Source organism: Eublepharis macularius, chromosome 1 (assembly GCF_028583425.1).
Source record: "Eublepharis macularius isolate TG4126 chromosome 1, MPM_Emac_v1.0, whole genome shotgun sequence".
NCBI classification, from domain to species: domain Eukaryota; kingdom Metazoa; phylum Chordata; class Lepidosauria; order Squamata; family Eublepharidae; genus Eublepharis; species Eublepharis macularius.
This window is the reverse complement of record NC_072790.1, coordinates 83,070,983-83,090,140: the sequence shown is the minus strand read 5'-3', so window position 1 is coordinate 83,090,140 and position 19,158 is coordinate 83,070,983. Positions and strand designations below refer to the sequence as shown.

At 41.2% G+C, this 19,158-nt stretch overlaps 1 protein-coding gene across 1 annotated transcript in view; it reads left to right on the top strand.

Annotated features, from left to right (window-relative positions):
• MDN1 (midasin AAA ATPase 1) overlaps window positions 1-19,158 on the top strand; it is a 156,523-nt gene that overhangs the window by 95,673 nt on the left and 41,692 nt on the right. The window contains exons 62-75 of the mRNA XM_054973804.1: window positions 775-884; window positions 1,364-2,054; window positions 2,764-2,925; window positions 3,969-4,242; window positions 6,400-6,635; window positions 7,066-7,161; window positions 9,311-9,405; window positions 9,903-10,027; window positions 11,096-11,233; window positions 12,493-12,602; window positions 13,990-14,063; window positions 16,606-16,801; window positions 18,335-18,491; window positions 18,694-18,840. Coding sequence (XP_054829779.1) covers window positions 775-884; window positions 1,364-2,054; window positions 2,764-2,925; window positions 3,969-4,242; window positions 6,400-6,635; window positions 7,066-7,161; window positions 9,311-9,405; window positions 9,903-10,027; window positions 11,096-11,233; window positions 12,493-12,602; window positions 13,990-14,063; window positions 16,606-16,801; window positions 18,335-18,491; window positions 18,694-18,840 — 2,611 coding nt within the window. The remainder of the gene's footprint in view (window positions 1-774; window positions 885-1,363; window positions 2,055-2,763; window positions 2,926-3,968; window positions 4,243-6,399; window positions 6,636-7,065; window positions 7,162-9,310; window positions 9,406-9,902; window positions 10,028-11,095; window positions 11,234-12,492; window positions 12,603-13,989; window positions 14,064-16,605; window positions 16,802-18,334; window positions 18,492-18,693; window positions 18,841-19,158) is intronic.

Sequence of the window (19,158 nt, the reverse complement as noted above, 5' to 3'; positions counted from 1 at the left end):
AGTCCCCTATCTGTTAGTGGCTAGAGACCCAAGGACTACCCTGGCTGTGACCAAGTATCTTTCCAGTATATTTTCTTTAAAGAAATAAAGACTCCTTATCTGCTATTCAAGATCATTGGATCAAAGGAGCTAGAAAGAAAGAAAAAAAAGGAAGAAAGAGGTCATCCAAGTCAGTAACTACTTATATAAACAGATGTGTGTTAAAGATTATATTAGAAGTTTGCTTTTTTCGTGAAGCGAAATGAAAATGAATAGTAAGGTATAGTATTAAAACCACAAAACATCATCATTAAACAAGGGTACAAGATCAATAAAATCTTCCAGAACAGATAATGAGACTGTGCATAGGTAGTTGAGTAAAGCCATATCAGATAAATAAAGTTTTACAAAAATATGCAAGCAGAACTCTTAAATCGATACATCATTTCTCCCTCCCCCACCCTCGTTTTCTTTGAACGGTCCTGCTGGAGTAGACCAAGAGCCTATTCAATTTAGTATTAAGTTTCTAGCAGTGGTCAACCAGATCCTCCTAGGAAATCTTAGAGGTACTACATGAAGGCAAGCCCTCGTGGCTTTGCCTCTAGATTCTGATGCTCTACTTCTAGACTTGGAGATGTCATTTAACTATCATGACTAATAGTCACACTGCATCTGTTAAGACTGATCCAAGTCTGGACTGCCTGAGGATTATTAGTAGAGAAGAAAAAGCTGCCATGCCTCAGCAAGACTATTGCTTTGAGTTAATCTTGTGTGCTTTTTATTTATTGTTTTCAGTTGCACCGTCTAGAATGTGAATGGAAGACACACAATCTATCAACTCGGCTACTCACAGGAAAAGATCTTGAGGATGAAACAATCAGCAGGCACAGTCACCCACATATTAGGTAATTCTGAGGTTCAGTGTGAATTAAGAAGGCTCTGGAAAGTTAATCTTTGCTGCCTTGTTTCTAGATTTGACAGAGTTGGTATAAACAACCCCAAATGTCCCTTTGGGCTCTGAGTTCATTTCTCTACATGAATGTGAGCCCTAGGAAGTTCCTGCAAATGATACAGATTCTTCTATGATGAATGATGAATGGGAAATGATTAATGGGAAACATGGTTACTTACTCGGACCGTTTGTGAGACTAAACAGGGCACTTTGGCTATTGATGCCTGTCTGATATCTACATTTGACTCAAAGAAACCTACAGGGTGTTTTGTTCTAATTCTTAATGCCAAAAAAGATAGTGAAATATAAAAATTGATGGGGTTCTTGTAAAGAAAGAAAGATAATTTGTGTGCTTTAGAGCCGACTCCAGTAATACCTTTAACCATAATTAATTATCTGGCTTTTAAAATTATGCAACTGATCCTCTCTCAGGATGTTATGCCAAAGAATGCAGAAACTGAAGAATCAGATTGGCAGCCTTGGCCGAAAACAAGCCTTTAGACCTCAGAGCCCTTCCTATGACTGCTTATACCAAGAGGTTCATCAGTATGTCAGCAGCATCGCCCAGACTTCAAAAGTGCAGGATCTCTTGGCTCGCCTTCTGCAGTTCCTGCATGGGGATAAGTCTCAGCCAGTCCAGAAGGTGCTCAGTGAAGAAGCAGCCTGGCAGCAGTCACACCATCAGTTCAGAAAACATTTGACAGAGGACTATGCTGCTTTCCCGGATGTAGTTACTCCGCTGCAGGCTGCCATTTTGCAAATGCAGCATGGCCTGAGACTTGTGGCTTCTGAAGTCCATAGGACAACACTGAGCAGTTTGGTCTGCCCGGCCAAGCTCGGCACTCTGGTTGCTTCTCTGATGTCATTTCCTTCTGTTGGAGGCACCTTCCCCACGTACCTTTCCCATGCAGATGCCTTGTGCTCTGTGAACTCTCTAGATGTTCTTCGCAGTCTTCAGAGGCTGTCTCAGAAGTACTCCATTGAAGGTTCAGACAGAGAGCAGAGGATGTGCCTTACGCAAGAGCAGCTGCTGGTGAATGCTTTATTGTATCTTCGCTGCCATGCGCTGTCTAAGGGAGAACTGGACCATAAGTCTCTGCAACTTTTTAAACATCTGTACCAGGTAAAGAATTTAAAATAATTTCATCATATAATCTTGAACATGGCCCGTACCATGGGGAGAAAAAAAATCTGTAGGGATGCCATGCAGGGATAGGGAATGTTTTATCAGACTTGGAAAACCCCTAGGTTTGTAGAAAAATCAGACTATGAAAAAGATGGAGTATTTTAAAAAATTGCTCAAGTGATACCATTGCAATTTGAAGGGGAAAAAATGAGATCTTGTGACTACATTGTAGGTCTCAGCTGCCATTTTGGGAGTTGCCTAGCAGCCCGCATAAGCATTGCAGAAATACCAGCCATAGAGGGAAGTTTGGAGGAGTGAAGGCAGTGATAAGAGGGGCAAGGGAGGAAGGAAGTACTAGCAAGGAAGAAGAAAGGGTAGGAGGCAGCTAGAGGGTGGAGGGGGCTACCTCTTGAGAATTCCCTGTGCAGGTCCTCTGCTTGTATTTGGAGCCCATGAAGGAAAATTACTTTTCCCCTTTCACTCCTCCCCTGAGGTATTATAATTTTTTCTTCTTTATTATTTGCTGCTTTGTGTATAGCTTAAACTTGAGAAACTTGGGTAGAAATGTAATTTACGTGGATGCAACCTGAATGTTCACAATCCAAGCACACTTGCTCTAATACCACCACCAGACAAATGTGAAATTTACATATGTGAGTGTATTATGATTTCTCTGAACAGTCTTCTTGGTGGTTTGTTTTCTTAGGTAATAATAAATGAATGGGATGAACAAGAGCGTCTGGTACAGGAAGAGGAGGAACAGAAAAACATTCTGTATAAATACAGGACCAAAAGTCATGGGAATGGCATGAGTGAAGAGGAGGAAGAAGAGAGAGAGTTTAGAAAAACATTTCCTCTTCATGAAAAGGTATTTAACCACTGATGCTAAAAGTTTTGTGAGAAATTATTTCTTGAAGAATTACAGGTATGAATAGCTAGACTTCTGAGATATGAATGAAAGGGAGGGAAGAAGCTATAATGGAGTGTTAACTTACAGCCAGTGTGTCCAGGCAAAGTTTTGGAGACTTAGAAATCAGAACCCTGATCTGCTATGGAGATAGTGGATGTTCTTCAAGAAGCTGTCTGTATGTGTGTGAGAGAGAGTCAGCCCCTCATCTGGAACACTTGCAGCTGATATCACAAGATGATTTCAAGTATACTCTATGAAGATTGAGAAAACAACTAGGAAGCAATGTCAGGAAAGTCTGTTGAGATATGTGCACTAATAGGTTGAGGGAAAGGTGTAAAACAGTGATGGGGTGGGATCAATGACTTAATTAGGCAGCATCTAAGCAGCAGTACAATATGTAATAAAAACATTATTTGGACAGCAGCAATATTAAACCCTTAAAAGCAAAGTATTCAGAAATACTAAGGCAGACCTCTCCCTCACTGAAGGAGAAGCAAGCTGATGCAAAGACTTCATGGGCTTGGCATTACCTTGCATAGCTATGTAGAGGGTATTCCATAGCCAAGGGCCATAGCAGAGAAATCCTGTCTCTGGTGACTCCACATACTATCTCAGAAAGCGGAGGGAATACAGAGCAAGGTCTCTAGAGCTGATCTTAGTGGGAGACCAGTTTGCACTTTAGTTAAATGTTGCTGGTTAAGTTGCTTTTCGCTGTTTTGTAATGGGATTTTATGTGTTGCAGTTATTAATCTGTTCTATTTTAATGCTCCCTTTGTATATAGTGCATAATCTGTGTTTCTATTTTATTTATGGCCTATTCATCCAGTGTTATGGGGTGGGAAGATTTTCTATGTATATAATGGTTTTAACAGTGATTTTATGCTACTGTTTTGTTCAATATTTTTCTTCATTTATTTATCGCTGGAAGAGAATGATTAATGAAGATTGTGGGATAATCTTTTAGTTTGTTAGTTAATTATATATTTCAATATGATTTGCAGGATTTTAAAGATATTACATCTCAAGCCAACCTTGAGGAAGAAATGGAAACTGAAGATGGTTTAGAAAACAAAGTTGCCTTTGAAACACCTCCTCTTTCCCATCACTCACTGAAAACTATCATGGCAGTTCATCAGCAGCTATGCCTTTGCTTCGCTCGATCTTTGTGGTATCAGCAAAACCTGTCCTCGGTTCAGACTAAATATCTCTTGAATACATTTATCTCCTGTTACCAGACTGGTGCTTCACTGGTGGCCCATTTTTATCCTTTGATTGGTAAGGTTTTTCTCTTGAGGTATTCTGCACTTCAGTGTCTTTCAAACTCTGCCATCAGCACTAACATTGGCTTGTCTGCCATGAAACCACCTGTGTATTGTATAAGTTCCTAAAGAATATTTTAGGGCATACTGTGTTTCTTTGAGGCTTCATTATCACTCACATGAACAGAGGATGTTTCTGAGAACATGTCCACTATTCCCCTGTACTTCCAGAAGAACTGGGCAAATTGTTCTTGGGCCAGTGTCCACTTCAATCCCAGTGTTTCCAAGAGCAGAGTCTAAAAAACACCGCTGAACTTTTTTTCTACAGTCAATGGTTGTTTAAATCTTTGCCACTCCTCAAAAAAAGTCCTAACTATATTTCTTCTTGTAACAGTCCATTACAGCTGTGCTTACTGGTTTAATCATAGCTTAATTTCAGAATCCTGGCTATTGATCAAATACGACAAGTTTATTGCTCGTCTCTTTCCTTATATTGGAATCAGGGTATTCTCCTATTTTCTCTGCTTTTAGTAAGGAATGTATCTGGCTTTGGTTCTAGTTATATTTGTAGAGGACTACAGAAGACAGGAGAGATTGTGTAGAGAATGGGAAAGCCTCTGCGAATCTGATTTATGAGTCTGTTCATAATAGTCACACTTAAATAAGTATCTGAGGTTTCAATACATACATTATTTGGCCTCACTGAAATATATTTTTGTTCAAATGCTTTCCTGTATCAGTGCAACTAATTCTCAACATGGCTAAACCTATGGATACTTAAATCCATAGATTGGAGCCATGAACAGAGAAGACAGCTCTTTCTACAAACCTGAAAAAAGCATGATTGCAGAAAAAATCTGTTTAAAAAAACACCTTGTCAAGTTTTTTTTAAAAACCAGTTTCTGTAGCTTTAAGAAACAAATGCCATCTGCGGCTGTTGCTAGGCAACTATGCAGTATTGCCAGCCTTCAAACCTTGGTTTAAGTAAGTGGGAGGGCAGGGTTGTTTTGATCTTTGAGGGAAGGCTTATTGGGGCCAGGCTTGGCAGCAACCATTGATAACTTGCTACTATACCACTTGCATGATTCACTCAGGCCTGGTTGCTTGCTACTGTTCAATAACAGGTACCTCCTGAAAGCCATTGTGGTGTAGTGGTTAGAGTTTCTTAGTAAGTTCTGGGAGACCTAGGTTCAAATTACCACTCTGCTGTGGAAGCTCCCTGGGTGACCTTGGACCAGTCACACATTCTCAGAATGACTTGTGGAGAAAGATGACATAAATGAAATAATAAATATAGCTAAAGATGGGGAGGCAGGTAAAAAGTTGGTGAGTAGGTGGGAGGGAAGGAGTCAAGGAAACAAGAAAAGTTGAGTATATTGGGGGATGCTAGGAGGAGGAAAAGAGGAAATAGTGTGGAGAAGGGGAAGCAGGGGAAAATTCAGTACTTACAGGTTCCCCACTGTGCAACTGGGCCATAATTTTCCTGGGTAGAGTGAGGGAAGGAGGGAAAGCTGAAGGCAGGGTTGCAGGTAACAGGTAAAGGTAGGTTGTCTGGTGGGGGTAGGTAGGAGAGAAAAAGAAGCAGGAAAAAAGGGAGAAGGTTTTCAGGAAGAGGAAGGGAAAGAAGAAATAGTGGAGGAAGGGGAAAAGATGTCCCCTTCAAGTCCTTGCAGGTCCTCCGCTTGTTGATCAACAATGAAATGTGTGTTACTGAAAATACTTCATTGTAACTTTATGTAAGTTTGCTATGCAAATAGTGTAGTTGGAAAAGCATACCAGACTTATCTTGAATCCTAAAAACAGGGTTGAGCAGCATCTCAGTTCTGGGAAATGAACATGCCTTAGGAAGCAGGTATTAGGGAGCTGGTTTATATCAAACAGGTGGGGTACAAAACTGAAGCCCTGCAACTGTGGCCTGTTTAGTGTTTCCCATAGTGAATTGCCTGCCAGATTTGATGATTCTGGAGTGCTTCGGCCTCATTTTGTTGGCACAGAGACATTGGGGCAAACTTGCTTCATGCTCTGAGAGACTACAAAATCAGGGGAGGTTCTAGGTATAGATCACAGTTCACCATTTGGTCAGCACTGCTTAAAAGTATGATGTAAAACACTTATGAATATGCAGACCTGATTTCTGCACATCTTCTTGTCCTGTTTCCCACTAAAATCTTAGGTTCTGAAATGAATGACAACCTACAGGGCTGCCAACTTCTTGCTAGCACAATACTGCAGAATACGCTTTTTGAAGAAGGGACTTCAGACCTTGCCTTGCAGCTTGAAGGGTCATATGACTTCTATCATCACCCTAACATTCAGCAAGTTCAACTATGCCAACCTGTCCTTGAAAACCTCACTAAAGAAGTGAAAGCACTGTTGCAAGAATGGCCTGAACACCCTGTGCTTGAGCAGGTAAGAAGTAGCTGCAGTCTAAACTTCAAGAGATGTAAAATAGACTTGAGGGTATCCATTAGTAGTACATGCTGAATGTATTTAAATCACCTATTTATTTGTTAAACATTTTATTATTGTTAATTGTTAAAAGTATAGCATTTCTTATACATGTTCTACATGTTATCAGAATAATGCTATAAATATAATATATATATATATATGATCCAAATATTAAAACTTTGGATTGATAACTTTTCAGGAAGCCAAAAGTAGAACCAATAGACTAAATCTGGTTGTGTCTGGCCACATTTTGCAAGAAAAAAATCTTTTGTACAGGTTGGTAGTAGCAGACTGTGTTCTAAATTTCTGTTTTTAAAAGCACCAGTATGTGGATTTTAATGCAAAACTTTTAAAAATGAGAAACAAAAATAGTTGTTTCATTTTGCAGCTCTTGGTTGTGATGGACAGAATCCGTAGCTTTCCAGTCTCCAGTCCCCTCTCAAAGTTCCTGAATGGCTTAGAAATTCTGCTTGCCAAGGCTCAGGTTAGAAATGGGGGGATGGGTCGTGCGGGTACATGTGTGCATGCTTATTCCAAAGTTGATTTCCCAAACTTTCTGTAGTTCACCATCAATTGTTATAGGAAGTAGTAAATTTGCATATTAAAGCTAACTACTTTGTGGGTTCTGATGAAGTCTGTGGAACCATTAAATGTAGAACAAGGGTGGTTGTCTTCAGTTTTTAAGGCATAGATAATGGGCAAGAAAAGGCTTTCTCTCCCTCATCTTGCAGCAGCCGAATCACAGCCATTTCAGGCCTGTTCAAATCAATTATGCTAATGACACTTCCGGTGATGGCAAGGGGTGTGGCATATGCTAATGAGTTATGCTAATGAGTTTCTCCAGCTCTTTTTCTACAAAATGACCCCTCGTTATCTTTCTTACTCAGAACCTAAATGGTTACAGCTAGCTGTGTGGAAATTGAATAAAGAGAGGACCTTAAGAGATTCCCCCAGGAAGTGGTGAAGGCATGCTAATGTCCCTAAAACTGTCTTCCTTCCAAATTTATGAGGTCACCTGGAAGACATTGTACAGGTGGTATAGAAGAAAGGGCCTGGACCCTCTTTCTTCCTCTGAGAAAAACATAATCTTTCTCCATGATGGACTGTGTCAAGGCTGTGTCAGGTCCTCTGTCCAAACATACTGAAGATCGTATCATCAGCCTTGTTATTCTTAAACTGAATAATGACAAAAATTCTCTTTTATTAGCTTTATCGGACTCATTATGCAAGGAGTGACTCATTTGTCTCCTCCTGTTCACCATGGGTTTCTGACTTGTAGCTTGAACACAGTACTGAAGGTGCTAGCTCAACCTCCCTTCAAACCTATAAGAAAAATAGAAGTATTGTCGAAGGCTTTCACGGCTGGAGAACGATGGTTGTTGTGGGTTTTCCGGGCTGTATTGCCGTGGTCTTGGCATTGTAGTTCCTGTCAGGAACTACAATGCCAAGACCACGGCAATACAGCCTGGAAAACCCACAACAACCAAAATAGAAGTAAATTTGGTTTCTTGGAAAGTTGCCTTCCTAGTAGCAATTATTTCAGCTAGAAGAATTTCAGAACTGTCAGTGAGGGAAGAATTATGTACCTTTCAATAGGATTAGGTTATTCTTCCCTAGACGCATCTTAAGGTCAGGTCTTTTTTCTATATTAACCAGCAGGTTATATTACCCTCTTTTTGTCCAAATCTGTTATATGAAAAAGAAAAATTGTGACACAAGCTAGATGTTTACAGAGCCCTGCATTATGTCAAGAGCTTTATCAGACACTTTATGTAAGGACATTGACATAGAGATGCCTTGCTCGTGTCTCCAAGAGTACTTGCATGTTGAGGAAGAGAGTCTGTAAGGCTACTATTACCTCCTGGATTTGGCAATGTATTTTCAAGACATATGAAGCATTGCATGTTCCCGTTCCCAAACTGGCAATGGCACATTCAACAAGAGCAGCAGCAACATCGTGGCTTTTTTCATCTATCATCCCTGTTGATGAAATATGCAGGGCAGCCATCTGGTCTTCCTTTCCCACCTTTGTTAAGCATTGTAATATGGAAAAACCAGCCTCAACTGAGACTGCTTTTGGGTGCAGAGTAATCCAGCAGGTGGAAGATCAATTGTTGATCCTGAGCTCCTTCCCACCCTATATGGCTTACCTCTGGTATATGCCAGAGGAGGAAGATTTCACCCCACTGAAGGAGAAAGGAAGTGTTAGATTTACATTGAAGGTTTCTTCTCTTCAGTGGGGACAAAGTCATGCTCACCCACCTGGATTGGGTCAGCTCAGGATCCTGTCCTCTTTTTTCCTGATTTTGTTGTATATAGTTCAGTGCAATAATTTTACAAATGACCTCCATAGGAGGAGGTCTGGCTTACCCAGTTGTCTAGTTTTTTCTGGTGTTCTGGTTTTCCCTTATGGAGCTTGGCTCTGAAGGACTGGAGAAGGTCCACCCCCTACTGGTCCTCTTAAGGACCAGCTTAATTAGCATAAGCCCTGCCTTGGAGAATGACAAGTCATCCCAGAGGAGGAGGATTTCACCCCCATGAAGAGAAGACACTTACATGATAAGTCTGTTTGATTTGCTGTTGTGTATATTGCTTTGCAGTTTGTATCTGAGGAATGTTTCTTTCTTTCTTAGGATTGGGAAGAGGCTGCTAGTCGAGCAGTGTCTCTGAGGAAACATCTTGATTTGGTCACTCAGCTCATCATCCAGTGGCATAAACTAGAGCTGAAGTAATTTTCCATTGTTTTGAGTATCTATGTGATGGTTATTGGGAGATGAACGAAAGTATCTAATGGAGGTGTCAAAAGTAGAGAGTATTCCCGGTAGTCAGAAGGATCAAGTTGTGCAACTTCATGTTCCCTTCCAACAAGACTATTCACCTCCTATCTCTACAGCCTACTTAATACTGGTTTCCATACCCCTTTTGTCTTTGTATTCTCCCAAGTTCTTGCTACTCAAGATTTATTCAGTATTTGGTAACAGAATATGCACAATATGCACTGTCTTTTTAAATCTAGTTGGTGCATAAATTTTGTCTTCGTTTTGTGCAATTGCCATTTCTGTTCATGCAGGATACTCACATACACTTTTTTATAGAAATGATTGCCATTGTAAAAACCTGTTTTCTTCCTCATATGTATTTAAAGATGTTTAAAATATAAACCTATATGAATAGTATGGCAGATTTCAGTTTTGATTGTTTGGAATTTTTCTCTTGTATTGTCAGCTGTTGGTCTGTTAGTCTTGACAACACAATGCAGCGTCATACAGAAAAGTCTATGAAACACTGGCTTTCAATCTATCAGATTATAGAGAAATATCGGCAAGAGCAGACAGAGAAGAAAGCTGAAGGTAATTATTTTGAAGTATCATTTAATAATACTCATGTAAAAGAAAAACTGCTGTCCTCTAAAGAGAAACTTGTGTTTAAGAAAACACAAAGCCAAGGAAACAGTTCTCTACAAAACTCTATGTGCATGTTCTAATATATGTGTCATGATATATGGTATGTCTGGGTTTGCATCTTCGAAAGTGCTGTGGTACATACTCAGTTAAACCCAAATTTTAATGCCTCTCTCTCTGTAAAGTGCATTGACAAAACAGTTTACCTCATTTAGCATTACCTCTCAAAGCCCTTCACAAATTAATCTTATCAAAATGTGTGTGGATCAGGCATGTAATAGGGCAACAGCAAATCTTTGTGGTAATTTGATCTGTGGATAGCCACTTCGATGCAGTAGAGAAAAGCATCAGTCGTTTATAATAATGAAGCCAGGGATGTAGATTAATATTACAATTTCTTTAAATTGTCACTGTCGTACCTTTGTCTTCTTTGATCCTGTTGTCAAATCTTCATTGTATCAGTGTAAATGTATATTGATTTCATCTTCCTGTGGTTAAAAAAATTAGAAACTTGCCTGGGGGATGATGCTTGTTCCCTCCTCCTGGTTTCTCTAATTCCCTGTAACCATGGTTAAAAGAGCCATTGGCATAATTTTTAACCATCAAGTGGATCTTTAAATTGAGTGTCACATCCTGACTGAAAGTTCAGGTTAGTATTAACTACTGTTTAGGTCTATGCAGACAGTTGCCTAAACTCCAGTTAAGACAGAATGGGAGAATCCATAGATGAGAAGGGGAGGAGAAAATATATTCCAGTTACTAGATGCAAATTTCTTAATTGTAAGTAAATGGTGTTAACATATTAGCATTAGCACTATATTTTTTAAGGTTTGGGGAGTTTTTTCAGAGGGGCAAAGGCTGTTCTCATTATATCCAATCAGCCTTTTTCTGATGGAGCCTTAACTGCTTTTTTCACTGCTACATATCTTTTTCTTTTAAAAGAAGTTCAAAATAATTATTGTTTCTTTCTTTTTGCCCCTTCCCCTCCTTACAATTGCAAATTCACAAAATATATAGAAATGAATTTAACAGCAGTGGTCAGTATGCTGCAGGCTTTCATAGAAGGATCCACCCTGGGAGAATTTCACACACGACTTCAAATGTTGCTGGAATTCCACTGTCATGTCTTGCTAATGCCACAGGTGGAAAGTAATGGTAGGTATTTACTTTGGATTGTACACAAGTCTCATAATAACATTCAGTTTATATAATAACATTCGATTTATATACTGCCCTTCAGGACAATGCCCACTCAGAGTGGCTTATAAAGTGTGTTGTTATCATCTTCACGACAATTGTCGTGTGAGGTGGATGGGGCTGAGAGAGCTTCTAGAAGCTGTGACTGACCCAGGGTCACCCAGCTGACTTCAGGCAGAGGAGTGGATAATCAACCCACATTCTCCAGATTAGAGTCTTACTACTCTTAACCACTACAGCAAGCTGGCTCTCATGTGGTCTAGTGGATATATTACCAGCTATAGTAATTAATATATTTGAGTTATTCCAGAGTCCTGGATAGATAAGCCCCACCAACTTGACATGATGTGAGGTCACTCAGACATGCTTAAGTGTAGTTAAACCATCTTTCCAGTTTGACATGAAGTTATATCACTCTGCATGGGGGTCGGGGTGGGAAGCAAAAATGGCCCTGGAAAAATGGTTTCAGTGTGGCCCCCTTGCGTGCTTCTGGTGAGGCTCAAAGGCAGAGCCTAGTAGGTGAAAAGGCACAGAACCAAATGGGTACATACCAGCAGCCAGCAAGGGGAAGTATTGCATCTTCTCTTGTGCAGAATCAAAACCTGGGTTTTTTATCTCACTGTTTTTCTGAGGAGCTCAGGGTAGCTGTCTAACAGCTAAGTTAGGCAGAAAGAGAAAGAGTGAGAAAATGGCTAAAAGTCATAAAGCAAACTTTGTGGCTGAAGAGGGATTTGCCCTCTAGCCCAATGCTTACCACTGCCTCATATTGGCTGTCAAATATTTTAGATGTGGACTAAGAGAGAGTGGTTTGCCAGAGGCCAACTAGTGTGAGTATGGTGAGCTGAGAACTGGCTACCTAGCAAATGAGCGTGAGATGAACAGGCTATGAGATTTCTGTGTTGTTTTTATCCTCATGACAATCACCCTGTGAGGTGGTGGGGCTGAGAAAACTGACACAAGGTCACCCAGCTGGCTTCAAGCGGAGGAGTGGGGAATCAAACCCAGTTTTCCAGATTAGAGTCCTTTTGCTGTTAACCGCTACAACAAACTGGCTCATTCACCTGCTAATTCACCTGAGGAAAGGCTGCCAAAATGGAGATACTTTCTGGGGAAAGGCAGAGCACTTCATAAAATGGGGTTCTACTTTTCAGTGTTCTTTAGTTGATCCCACTTGTGTTGAAGCAGATTTTTTTTAAAAAAATTCGTATTTCTTTCAGATATGTTGGGCAATGTACTGTGGAATCTATATCATTACTATAAGCAGTTTTCAGAGTGTGTCCAGGCAACGCTGACTGAATTACGGCAGCCAATTGAAAAAGAACTGAAGGTAAGATTAGTGCTTCTTAGTGTGATGACTGACTCAAAAGTCTGTAACTATAGGAGATAAAGCCAAAGCGTGACATCATGCCCCAAGTATTATACTGGCTTCTAAAACTGAATATGTAGACCATTCATGGATATTTAAATATTGTAGTTCATCTACTTTCATGGCTTTTTTTGCGCTGGAATGCCCCGGAACGGTGTTCTGGCACCTCTAAAATTACCTACATCACGTGGGTATTTTTAAAATGCCCCAACCCGGATTGGGCCCGAAACATCCAGGATCAGGCCGCTGCTGGGCAGGGGAGGGTTCCCCCCACCCAGCAGCAGCCCGTTCCAGGCCAGTTTTGGCCCAATCAGGGCAGTTTCGGGCCCGTTTTGGCAATTTTGGTCCTGTTTTGGGCCCTAAACGGCCAGGATCAGGCCGCTGCTGGGAGGGGGATGGTTCCACCTCCCAGCAGCAGCCTGTTCCAGGCTAATTCGAGCCCGATCCGGGCCGTTTTGGACGCGTTTGGGCCGTTTTGGGGCCATTTAGTTCCCAAAATGGCCCGGATTGGACCACTGCCAGGTGGGGGAAACGGCCCATCAGGAAATGGCCCATTCCAGGCCAATTCAGGCCCAATCAGGGCCGTTTCGGACCCGTCTTGGCCATTTTGGGCCCATTTAGTGCCTGAAATGACCAGGATCAGGCCCAAAACAGCCAGGATAGTGCCTCTGCCAGGCGGGAGAGGGTTCCCCTGCCAGGAAGGGGCCTATTCCAGGCTGATTTGGGACCAATCAGAGCTCTTTCGGGCCCATTTATCACCAGTAATGACCAGGTTCAGGCCCGAAACGGCCAGGATAGGGCCTCTACCAGACAAGGAAACACTTCCTCGCCTGGCAGCAGACCGATCCTGGCCATTTTGAGCCCCTTTTGGCCATTTTGGGCCCCAAACAGCTGGGATTACGCCCTAAACAGCCAGGATCAGGCCTCTGCTGGGCGAGGGAACGCTCCCCTGCCTGGCAGCAGACTGATCCTGGCAGGGGAGTACTTTCTCGTGCGGCAGCATTCCATTCCAGGCCGATTTGGCCCCGATCCAGGCTGTTTCGGGCCCGTTTTGGCCCAGTATGATCCAGATCTGGCTGCCGCTCGGTGGGGGAGTGCACCCCCATGCCACAGCGGTCCATTCAGGGCCGAGTCAGGCTTGCCTGGTCCGGGTCGAATTGGGCCCCCATAGAGCACAGGAGCGCTCGCGGGGTGGCCACAGCCTGCATGATGATGTCACTTCTCGGAAGTGCCGTCATTGCACAATCCATGTGCGTGCACATGTACTGACAGGGGTCGCACCACCTCCCGGGTTCCCCCACCTTTCCCCCCAGAAAATATGCCCTGTTTACTTTGTTCTACTTTCTAGGAGTTTGTGAAAATCTCAAAATGGAATGATGTCAGCTTTTGGGCTGTAAAACAGTCTGTGGAGAAAGCTCACAGGTAAGTTAACTATTGTTTTGATAACATTAGCCATTTTGAACATCCAGGCGTTAAAGTAATCATTTGTCAAAAAATCCAAATTGCAGCTTGGGTAGGCCATTATATTTTGAGGCCATTCTCCCTTTCCTTTCCTTGTGGTCTTTTCCTTAAATCCCACTATTTTAAGGAAAGGTTCATACAGACAAGCCAGGAATGAAATTCTATTTTTTGAGTGTTTCTCTGTCAATGGAAAAAGGAATCCAGGCTTGGTTATTCATTCTACTTACTCAACAGGCAGGACCATGCAAATAAGCTCAGTGTTCATGCCTGTGGGAGGAGGGACCTTTCACTTCTAGACCCATCAGCTCCAGTGGTGGTTTGTTTACTCAGCATTCTAGAATCTTCTTCTCTCATCCTATTTCTCCTTCTGCTTTTTCTTCTCTGGGATTTCTGGCAGTATATTGCCTCCATCTCTCATGTTTCTTCTTCCCACAAGAGCTTTTGTCTGTTGGTTCTGGTATCTCTGAAGGTTCTGTATGTTCAGAGAATTGTCAGATGCAAAACAGACGAGCAAAATTTGCAAGATTTTAACCCACCAGAATGGGGCCTCAAACTTTGCGTGTTTGGCTGAATGCAGAGATAGTTTGTCACCTCCTCTGTGGATCTCTATGGACCTCCAGCCAACAACAGTGCTCAGAGATTTGGCTCCCCTTTTCAGATTAAGGGACCAGAAGCAGCCAGTACTCTCTACAGTACTGGCTTCCAAGCATACCATATTGTTTCAGCCATTACCTCTTTTTTGCCGGAAATGTCAAGAAGATAAGGACCTAGTGGCTCTCCTACTGTCCATGTAGGCTCTAGTTCTCAGACCTGGTCCAACAGTTCATTCTCCCAGTGTGGATAATTCACACACACACCCCTCACAACCACCTCACACAAGAACAATTTCTTCATCCAGGCCCTACCAGGCTTTGCCTTTCTGAGCAGAGATTACTAGAACAATGTAAAATATTTTAATGAATTATTGCCATCTTAGCTTCTTGAAAGGAATTCACAAATCATATATACAAAACATCCTGGAAAATATTTTTCATAGTATAGGTGCAAACCAATCCCTTACTCAGCAAGAATTTTTAAAAGTGCTGGTATTCCTGCATTTGAATGTGGTCCCAGGTCTTCATTCAAATACTTTAAAATACCATGTTTCAGCTTTGTCTCCTGCCATTCATTTTAAGGGTGCAGCATCTCTCTTTTCACATCCAAATATAAAGCACTTCTTAAGATGAGCTTTATGCACCACTAGTCCACAGGTGATGCATCTTGGTATCTCCATAAGGTCCTCAGAGCTGTTTCAAAGGCTCCGCTTGAACTCTTTTCAGCATCACTCTGCACAACCTGTTTAAAGTTGCCTTCGTAGTGGCTTTGCATTGGGAAAAGGGGTCATAGAACTTAATGCTTTATTTGTCTTAAGATAGGTTTGTTTCTTCCTCCAGGGTCAAGTGATTCAAAGGTCAAACTTGTCCTTTATTCCAAAAACTTAAATGAGTTTGCGACAGCAGACACAACATTCAGGTGTAGGGTGTTTCCACAAGTACCTTCACCCCAGGTCTCTGTAGCAGCAACTTACTGGGTTGGGCACTTACTTGGGATGTGGACACTGCTCTTCATCATCTCAGCCTGGACTCCTCCGCCAGAGGAGAACTGAACATTGGTTCTTCGCCATGAAGATTTCTTCTTCTCAGTGGATGGAAGGAATCCAGGCCAATGGGGACGAAGGGATAAAAGCACTGTTTTAAGATTGGAATTGACTCCTTTCCCCTACTGTCTTAGTTACATTTTCTCTACCAGTCTGTTAGTTAGCGGTTGTTAAAGTTCTGTTCATTTTCCCCCATAGTGCAACCAATTGTGTTCCATCTCTATAGTCACACTATGTGCTCTAAGTAGAAGATTCCACCCCCCCCCCCTTCTACTGGAAGGGATAAAGATGTGGCTCACTTGCAGGTCTTGCACCCGTGGTACAAGTCGGGGAGTAGTAATCCAACTTGGATTTCTTCTGTCCACTGATAAGAAGAAACCTTCATAGTAAATACCAGTGTTCAGTCTCCCAGCATTTAATTGCTGGGGGGAGGGTGCATAGTTATAGTAATTCTAGCTACCAACATATTATAGTAAAAGTAGATATAATTGCCTTTGTCTAATTATCCTTCTTGTACGTAACATGCTAGGCTGTTAGCAGTAGCCTAATTCCTTTATGTTTAAAAGTCCCATAACTCGGTGTTAAGTCACGCCCACCACTTTTGAATTGCTGACTGATGTATGTCAAAATGATATTCTGTTCATAAGGAAGTGAGTTCTGACTTACAATGTTGGTATAAACATTGTTAAGCTTTAAGGTGCCGCTGTACTTCAGTTTTTTTATTTTGATTAATGTACGTACATTTAAAACTGGGTGATGAGCTAGGATGAACTATTTAAATCGTTGTTCAGCTTTTACCATGTTGTCATGCACTTTGGATCTCAATGTATGTAAACCTTGCTTTTTTCATCTTTTCATTGTGATTAGGACACTTTTTAAATTTATGAAGAAATTTGAAGCTGTTCTCAATGAACCATGTCGTTCGGCTTTAATGGAGACAGCCAAAGATGAGCAAATAGTTTCTTTGCAGAAGCAGGAGATATCTGAGAACCAGGAGACAAAAATTCAGAGCCTGCACAATATATTAAGAAAAAAACTGGCTACTAGAATAGATGCTGTTCAGGTATATACAATTGTCATTTGCATTCAGGTAGAATGTTAAGTGTTTTTAAGCTGGTTGCTGTATTCCCTGTATGTAAGTTCAAAAATATTTTTTTGTAACAATAAATTACACTGTATATGCAAAATACTGCAAAACGTTTATGGTTGTGTCAGTCCAGTGGATGTCTTGGGGCTCATCACAACTGCATATAAATTAGAAGTCACAGAGTTCTGGAACTATATCACTTGAACCTATAAATGGAGAATTGCGTGTTTGGGTGCTCTCCTGTATCTCACATTTTCTCTTCTTTGAAAGTCATGATTTTAGAAAAAATGATTTTATTTTTGCAATCTGAATTGATAACTTGAATTGAATCATGTGAACTTAGCATATGCATTTTATCTTTAAGGTATTTTTAGTACTTTTAAATCTGTTAAGATTGTTTGAGTTAGTAATATGAGAATTTTGTGTGTTCAGTTTGTAATGAAATTAACAATCAAACCACAATCAAGTCACAGGTATATGTTTTCCTACATTTTGCCAGCCAGTTATCTTTGGAAATTGATCAATGGGGTGTGATGAAAATAGCCATCTCCCTTGTATTATTTACTTTACAAAATTTATTTCCTGCCTTTCTGCCCTAACGAAGGGCCACTACCAAAGTGTCTAATTAAAACATACATAATAAAATTTTAAAACTATCTGAAAAAAACCCCCATCATTAAAACAATTAAATCCAGAACTAAAATGCATAAAAACAATAATTAAAATATTTGAGGAGGCATCGCTGAAGGAACACCAAAGGAAACAAAAAAGTCTTCAACTACTGGTGGAAAATGGCAACAGAAAGGGATAGACAAATCTCCTTGGGAAGAGATTCAGAGTTTTGGTGCTGTAACTTGGGAAGGCTTTATCCAAGACTTCTACCTTCCTAATCTTGGAAGGTGGGGGCACCTGAAGCAAGGCCTCTGAAGATGACCATAGTGGTTGGATAGGTTCATAAAAGGGTAGGGCAGTCCTTCAGTTCTGTTGGTCCCAAACCATACAGGGTGTTAAAGGTCAACACCAGAACCTTGAAATTATGTCTGGAATCAAATAAGGAGGCAGTATAGACGGTTCCAGACTGGAGTGAGATGGACCCTAGGACCCACTCATCAACATCCTGGTGGCAGCATTCAGCACCAGTCTCAAAAGCAGCCATATGTACAGCACATTGCAGCAGTTGCATCTAGATGTAACTGGGGCATGCACCACTCCTGGCCACAGCTGCCTCCTGCTTATCCAGCTGTAGTCTTGAGTCCAAGAGCACCCCCTGACTATGGACTTATTCTTTCAAGGGGGAGTAGAACTCCATCCAGGACAAATGACACCTTAAATCCCAGGTCAGACCTTCCACTCACCAGTAACACTTCAATCTGGTCAGGATTAAGCTTCAGTTTTAATTAATCTCTATTCTTTACTACTGTGACTAACAAATATTGGTAGACCCTTAGATGATAATGCAGCACTCTGATTTAAGCCATATTGCTTTTGCTTTTATGAAAAATTTCCCAGGCTACTCATTTAGAGGAATTCCAAGCAGATGTGTTTCATCCTGAATCCCTTCAGGCTCGCTTGCCTAAACTTACAAAGCGGATGGCAAAGATATGTACAACTCTTTTGAAGAACAACTCATTTTTGGATCTGGTGGAAAACCTTGACCAATTCACAGGTAGGCACTGTAGGAGTACTGTAATGTATTTCATTTTACAGAATAAAATTTCACATTGGAAACCCCTCTTTTTTCTCTCCTTTTTAAATTGGTGGGCTTCTCAGCATTGTCCCAAGTTGCAGAAAGGGCAGACTGCTGAATTATATTGATATTGGTGGAAATTGGTACTAAAGCGGTTCCTTCTACGGCTTTATTTTTACAGGTGATGTAATTTCCTCTGCGCATGAGTTGCAAAACATGTCTGTGAATCTGCTTGCAAATAAGGAAAAACAGAAGTCAGAGGCCAAGCATTTACTTGTGCAGAAACAGAGGGCTCTGACAGAGCTCTTTAAGAACCTTGCAACTACAGGTGAGATGAGAGGAAACTTGTTCCCTGATACTTTGTGTAGCCTAAGATAAGCATATCTCCTAGATGTGTCTCTTAATGGCATCCGTTGTTCAGTTTAGTCCCAGTTCCACACTAGGGTGCATATACATAAGAAAGAAACCCTTTCTCCTTCTGCATCTCACTCTTAGGAGCTGCTGGCTATTGTTTTAGGAAATGCATCTTATCTGGGCAATGTCAAGTCCAAGCAGCAACTAAGAGATTAATGATGTGCCGAGGCACCTGGTACAAATCTGGAAAAATGCTGAAATCTGAGAGAATTCACTGAGGGGAATAATTGGT